Here is a 7711-nt window from a genome sequence, read left to right on the forward strand (position 1 = left end):
TTTTCTTTTAAAATTCCTTTAATGGGTTTTCCCTTTTGGGCCACCTCCTCTCTTTAGAAATGATCATACAGAAAAACGTACTAAAGAAGCAAATATGGGCTGCCGAATTGCACTGTTTCTGTTTGATTTGGAGCATCCAAGCTGTCCCTTGGACTGAGACTGATGGACATCATCAGGAATACTACGTTATATGTCCAATCAGATCAAGCTGACACTTATTTTCCAGCTTGGCAGATGTATCCAATAGGACTGTGCTATCAGCCATCATCTTTTATTTGCGGTTCAATACATAAGATCAAGTCAGTAAGGAGTAACAAAAAATCCTAACTGAAAGCCTGTAGTTATTATAGAAAGTATTTAGTTAAGAGGGGTGTTACACTAAAAAGGGTAGACCCTTTAAGGAAAATAGGGAGAGGTATTTTAACATGCAATACCTCGATTGAAACGTCTGGCAAGAAAACACGGTCATGAAGCTTTTCTCGAATGCATATTTAAAATATCTGATATTGTCTGCCTACAAAATCTTTATTTTGTGAAAACCAATCAACTAGAGCATGCATCAAGTGCAAATGAATAAATATACATTATTTAGAACTAGTTATGTCTATTTAATCTATTTTAATAGAACTATTTTTAATACACCTATATGTTGTGTACTCAACACATAAACAGTCTATTACTTCTTTATCGTATAAGCTAATGTTATACATCTTATGCATATCAACTTTTTAGTACTAACTATACAATGCTAGAACTCTATACATTTAAACAATTACTAAAATTTACACAAATTGTGAAAGGAACACTAGTCCTATGCATCACAATGGAAGTAAAGTTCTCTATATTTTTTGAACATAATGAATAGTGCAATGGGTTTACATTTTGTTAAAGGATTACTAAAGCTAAAACTATATGAAATATACATTCACAAATATATTTGGATTGGCTTTCTGTGCCTCCAAACAACATATATGAAATTGAATGTGCTTTTACAATCACTATGCATTTTCTTGCTCTCAAAGCTGTAACACTCAAGTAATCTTAAGATTTAGAAGTGCTTAGAAATTAGGCCTTTACCTATTAAGGTAAAGAGCAATGAGCAAAGTGCTGTAACCCATAGCAACTAAAAATTATTTGAACGTACTGACTACACTAAACAGCTAAAAGACAATTTAAATTCAGCTATGGGTCCCATTACATCATCACTCTTTTCACCACACTGTTAAATAAAGGCATAAGAATGAATAAGTCAAACTGCCTCTGCTACAGAACAGTTTAGGCACTTGTCTAATTTGCTAAGTGTATAATCCTGTTATGCACATTAACTTTGAAGGATAGACTCTATAGCAATCTATACAAACAACTGTATATTGTGCTAACATCACTTTAACATTTCTTACACTAGTTAATAAATTATAAGAATATACACATTAATAAAGCTATGTGAACTCTACGGTGCAATTATTGCAATTCTTCATCAGTGTTTTATTCACTTTTCCTTACGGTTCAAATTTCCGCCAACTGACAAATAATGCTCATGTTCACGGCATGCTGAAATCTACAACCTTCATGTTTTTAGCAACCATAATGAGACTACAGTTTCAGTGGACATTTTAATTTAAAAAAAATTAAAACTTAACCCCTGTCTTCACGTGTTATTGTAGTCTGCATTTTTTTAAAATTGAACTTTACATTTGGCTAACTTGTTTTATCTGTTATAACTTTTTTTTTTTAGTTTTGGATAGAGTAGAGATGGGTTAAAGCCCCTATGAGTTAATTTTTTGCTGTCCATGTCTTGTTTGGGAGGCTTTCCCTTATTTCCTTTCACAAAGATGCAACAGAAAGACCTCTTTTCAAGCGCTTTTGCATTAAAAAAAAAAAAAAATAAGCGCCTAAAAAGCTCAAGAAAAATGTTTCCCTTTAAAATCAATAAATGTGTTCACAAAAATCCTGTTTGCAGCATCTTTGTAGCATGTTTGGCACCAAACCCCCCCTTCTCTTGAAATGAATAGGAACTATAGGAAATATCTTTAGTGCAGTTTTTGAGTCACATGTTCTTCAAAAACTGCACCGCTAACGCTGCAAAAGCGCAACAAAAATGCTCCATTAACGATCACACTGGTTCCCTTCAAAACTGCCAGTAAAACGTCTATGCGTTAATGGAGCGTTTTCGCTGCATATTTGCAGCGCAGTTTTTAAAGGACAAGTAACTAAAAGAACTGCACCAAAAACCCTTAGTATTGGCATCTTTGGGGTGTCTTTGATGCGGTTCCCATTCATTTCAATGGGGAGGAGCATTTTAGATGCAGTTTCTTTAGCTCCCCGAACATGCTCCAAAGATGCTGTAAGCTGGATTTTTTTCACCGCAACGGAAGCGTACCGCCCCAATGTGAACACATTCATTGATTTTAAAGGGAATTTAAAATCAATGCTTATTTTTCTTGAGCTTTTCAGGTGCTTTTTTTTTTTTAACGCAAAAGTGCTTGAAAAACTCCTTGAAGTGAAAGGACCCTAAGTGAGAAGAAACCTACACAAAGAGAGGAAATACCTGCTTAGACAGCTGTCACCAGAAAAGGTGCTCCCATTGGAACCTTTTCCCTTACTTCTTCTTCTTGTGACAACTCTAAAGTTGTGACAGTGGCCACCAAGATAAATAAAGGGGGTAATCTCACCAGCGGGGACATAGACGGTAGTAAAGAGTTCTAATGTTTTCCCCACTCTATATTAAACATAAAAAGGTTTTGGCTGTACAATACATACACTTTAAATATTGTTGTGTTTCTCATAGTACAATAATCTATTTATTGTTTTCACAAATCAAATTTGAATATCTGTGTTTAATGCTAAACTCCTTTTGCTTGTTAATATTGTTTAGTACTGTCATAAGTTAGGCCTCATGCACACAGGGCGTTTTTACAGCTGATTTTAGGAGTGTCAGACATTTTTTTTTTTGCAGCCTAAAAACGCCCCTCCATGTTATTCTATGGCCTCATGCACACATAGGCTTTTAGGAGCTGTGGGTGGCATAGGCGTTTTCAAGCTGTAAAAAAAACCCAGGGCCAGCACGTTCTGGAGCAGCAGCGTTAGGCTGTAAAAATGCCTGACGCTGCTATAGGCTGCATACAGCGTTAGTCCACGTCAGACGTTTTTAAGCTGTAGTAGTTGGATTTGAGGTTAGAAAATAGAAGAGGGCAGAGAAAAGCTGCTAAAGGCTGCATATAGCGTTAGGCCACGTCAGACGTTTTTAAGCTGTAGTAATTGGATTTGAGGTTGGAAAATAGAAGAGGGCAGAGAAAGGCTGCTAAAGGCTGCATACAGCGTTAGTCCACGTCAGACGTTTTTAAGCTGTAGTAGTTGGATTTGAGGTTGGAAAATAGAAGAGAGCAGAGAAAGGCTGCTAAAGGCTGCATATAGCGTTAGGCCACGTCAGACGTTTTTAAGCTGTAGTAGTTGGATTTGAGGTTGGAAGATGGAAGAGGGCAGAGAAAAGCTGCTAAAAGCTGCATATAGCATTAGGCCACGTCAGACATTTTTAAACTGTAGTAGTTTGATTTGAGGTTGGAAAGTAGAAGAGGGCAGAGAAAAGCTGCTAAAGGCTGCATATAGTGTTAGGCCACGTCGGACGTTTTTAAGCTGTAGTAGTTGGATTTGAGGTTGGAAAATAGAAGAGAGCAGAGAAAGGCTGCATATAGTGTTAGGCCACGTCGGACGTTTTTAAGCTGTAGTAGTTGGATTTGAGGTTGGAAAATAGAAGAGGGCAGAGAAAGACTGCTAAACGTAGCTAAAATGTGCATTAACGCCGATATAAAACGCTTCTAAAAGCACGTTTTTACAGCTGCTTTTTCCTGGCCTCAGAACTGGCTTTGCAGCTCGTTTTTTAAACGCCCTGTGTGCATGAGGCCTTAAAGTATTGGATCTGTTATCCAGGACCCTGTTATGTAGCGTGGTTTCATAAATAACTGGAAATAACGGCTGTTATTTTTTTAATGAAATGTCACGCAAGCTGACATGACCAATCAGTTTCCACTGACTTATTGTGCCATGCACCGATAAGGGATGTATAGGGGAAACTATAGTGTCTTTTACAAATTGAGTCAATTTGGAACATTTCCCAGTAATTATTTTTTAAAAAATTTAATTTTTTTACTTGCTTGTTTCTTTGTAGTTTGAGTATAGTATTTTATATACAGATTTATAAATGCTCCTTGTAGAAATCACCTTCAATGCAGAGAATGTGATTGCTCTTCCCTGTTACAGCTGTTTAGATAAGCCGAGTTGGCCGTACAGAGAATTTATTGGTTTGGGTCAGATCAGACTTGCACTGTGAGAGAAGAAGCAATGAAACAGTCACTGCTTTGTAATACTAGGAGGGAAGCAGAGCCTGTAACTGAAATGAGCAATTATGGGTGTCCCATGTAAATATATTGTTCACACTACTACAGAGGATCATAGGTCCCTAAAAAAACAGATAGATATTGATAAAATTATTTACATAATGCCGATCACATACTAGACTAGTTTTCTTTTAAAGAAGAATTACATTTAGGGCGATGTTTTATTGTGGGTGAATAGTCATGGATACAGCTTGTGTATAGAATTATGATTGCTATCAAAGCTGCAATGTAAAGATCCAAGCTCTGTGAAGTTCCTTCTATGCTACTAAAATCTGCCATATTTTTGCACATGAATGAATTGGCATTCCTGCCTTCTGTTGACAAGAACATTTGTTCATTCGCTATGTCATGGAGAGTCAGCATTTTGCATCTGTCAAAACACGGCAATGAAAACTGAGCTGGCAATTCTCAGAAAGGAAGCCTGGCTTCAATTCTAGCACATTTATAAAGAATCATATGATACATAACATGTGCTGATAAGTGTAGCTTTGTTTTGATAGCCCCCTGGCAGTCATCGGCAGGGGCCGTAAATGGTTCACTGTACCAGTTTCCTATATGAGAGCCCAAATGAAGACCACAATGAGCAGTAGCAATGAAGGAAACCACCAGAGGACATTCAATGTGCTGAATCTTCACATCAGGAATGCAAAAGTAAATATCTTCCAAGCATCTGTGCCATTACCTTCCACCCAATGGTCTTTTTTTGTCTTTAAAAAAATGTGAAGTCCTTCAAATTGCTGTATGCAACCTGCGCTACAAAATATTAACACATTGAGGACCACAGATCCAATACTGACTCCTATCACAGACTTTACAATCTGCCATTGAAACTTTAAAAATCTCTGCATTATATCCTTTTTTTTAAGAAGAGCATTCTTGTCCTTGCTATTACCCTCTCCTTCCTGTATTGGCGCTTTTCCACTGCATGGAACCGAACGGTTCGGCACGCTTTTGTGCTTTTCCACTGCTGGTACCGCATGGTATAGTGTCGGAACGGTTCGGTACGGTACGGCGGCGCTTTTCCACTGCATGGAACCCAATGTTACGGTACAGCTCTGAAAAAACAGTACCTACTCGATTGTGGTTCCAACAGGTACCATAACTGGTACCATATCCCACAATCCTTTGCATGCAGTCACTTCTAGCCACTGATTGGTCAGAGAATCCCACCCACCCCGTTGTTATCCCACCCACTTAACTTTAGTACTACTTTAGTGGAAAAGCAAACCTATACCGTACCGAACCGTTCCAACACCGTACCATGCGGTACCAGCAGTAGAAAAGCAAACAGGGCCAAGCAGGGCCGAGTAGAGCCGAGCCGGTACTTGCAGTGGAAAAGTGCCAATAGTGAATGATCTATTGTTAAAATCGTATCTTACATTCCTTGTGTCTTATAAAAATACTAGCCGAGAGGTTCAATGTACGGCTATTGCATGACCTACCTGTGCTGACATTATAGTCTTGAAATTTTAAAAATTGTCCTTCTGTATTTAAGTTTTCAGTAGTAACAAACTAAAGCAAAAGCCTTCCCAGCTAAAAGGTAGTCTATTGCAGCATACTGCTTTCCAGCAGGACCAATTTATTATCTGACCTGATCCTCAGTGTTGAGATCTTTTATATCATCAGCATGATTTAATCGTTAAATGTGATATTATTTTTCACTAAATGCATAACCAAGATAGAAGTTTGTGAAGGCAAGTATGAGATATCCATGATATTGTTAGGACTCCTGTTTTTCTGATTACCATCTATTGTCACACATTAACTCCTTAGTATGGTGAGACATGCTATGGTATTGGCCTCTCTGACTCACAGTATAGACAAACCATTTACATGATTATATACGTTATAATAGTGTAGTAATCAGTTTCCCATTCGCTGCTTCCCTGTCCCATGTCATTTTCACAGACTGACAGGTTTTAATCCCACCAGTAATACTTTCTTTTCAATTTCTCTGTATAAGATTAAAAAAAACGAAGCAGACTGGGAAAAGGGAGTGTAGGTGGATTTGTGTAGCTTAATAAGTTTGGCTGTACTGGCCTGCATACCCGTTAGCATATTTCTCGTAGTACTCAGCGGGACTGTAACCTGCTGCTCCCAAGCTATACTGAGAGAAAGCAGAGGCGTAGGCTTGGCTGTAACTCTGGCTGTAAGCTTGAGATGCTCCATATGGATCAGCATACTGTGCCATAACAGCTGCTGCTGCTGCTGCTGTCCTCCTGCCAACAGGACTTCTGTCCCTGTATGCTGCGGGAGCCAAGGCTGCGCTGATTGATGGTGGAGCTGGTGCAGCAGCTACGGGAGCAGTTGGAAGGGATGCAGCAGCTGCAGCTACCACTGGAGCAAGGGCTCTGTCATACGCAGCACGAGCTCCAAGCCCACTTCTGTCGTAGAAATCATACGTGTATCTCTCATAGTACTCCCTCTCATACCAACAGCGAGGTGAAAATGGTGAGAAAGAAGGTGGAGGTGGTGGCAGGCGTCCGCGATGAAAGTAATAAGCAGGTGGTGGTGGAGGAGGAGGTGGAGGTGCTGTTGGGACTGCAACGACAGCTGCAGATGCTAACTTGGAGCTCTTTGGGGCATTGTTGCTCTTGGACAGAGTAACAAAGATCTTCTGGTCCTCCAGAGGTGTATCATTAAGGTGCAAAATCGCATCCATGGCTTCTCTTTCCTTGGCCATGTGTACAAAAGCATAATTCTTTACTATATCACATTCTACAACCTTCCCAAACTTCTCAAATAACTCCTTTATTTGGGATGTTGTCGCCCTGCTTGAGACATTGCCCACGTATATTTTGGTGGCATTGCGAATCTTTGACGTTGCATATTCCACAGTAAGATGGGAGCCATAGAACTCCTGTTTGTGCAATTCTCCAATGGCACGGTGAGCATCCTGCTCTCTTTCCATGTGGACAAAGGCATAGTTTTTCAGAATGTCACATTCATTCACCTGACCATACCTCTCAAAGAGCTTCTTTAACTCTTCAGGGGATGCGGATGGAGAGACGCCACCAACAAAAATCTTCACCATGGCTTGGGGATAGTGTTTGAGAATATCCCAATGCTGTGTCCCCCTTCTAGTTAAAAACAAAACAAAATGATTAGGCAATTTTATGGTACAAAGATGTTCTGCAGTAAAATTAATTAATTTAGTATGGCTTACTGTAGCCAGTAGACAACCATAGATGTAAATTCTAACAAATATTTTTTCTTAGGATAAGTTTATCTGCTTTTCAGCATTTGCCCAACCACTCACCTCCAAAGGAACAAGGCGGTAAGTACACATTGCCTTGGCTGCGATGGTTTGCAGTGCA

The 7711-nt window shown here is 39.2% G+C and overlaps 1 protein-coding gene across 2 annotated transcripts in view; it reads right to left on the reverse strand.

The window, feature by feature from the left end:
* LOC309565890 (uncharacterized protein) overlaps positions 1–7469 on the reverse strand; it is a 32255-nt gene extending 24786 nt beyond the window's left edge. For both annotated transcript variants that reach the window (XR_014225842.1, XM_082270906.1), the window contains exon 1: positions 6443–7469. Coding sequence is in view for 1 of the 2 variants with exons in the window: in XM_082270906.1 (XP_082127032.1) it covers positions 6443–7428 (986 nt within the window). In the remaining variant the exon portion in view is untranslated. The remainder of the gene's footprint in view (positions 1–6442) is intronic.
* Between the last annotated feature and the right edge of the window lie 242 nt (positions 7470–7711).

This window comes from Pelophylax lessonae (assembly GCF_965119305.1).
Source record: "Pelophylax lessonae genome assembly, chromosome: 10".
Classification (NCBI taxonomy): domain Eukaryota; kingdom Metazoa; phylum Chordata; class Amphibia; order Anura; family Ranidae; genus Pelophylax; species Pelophylax lessonae.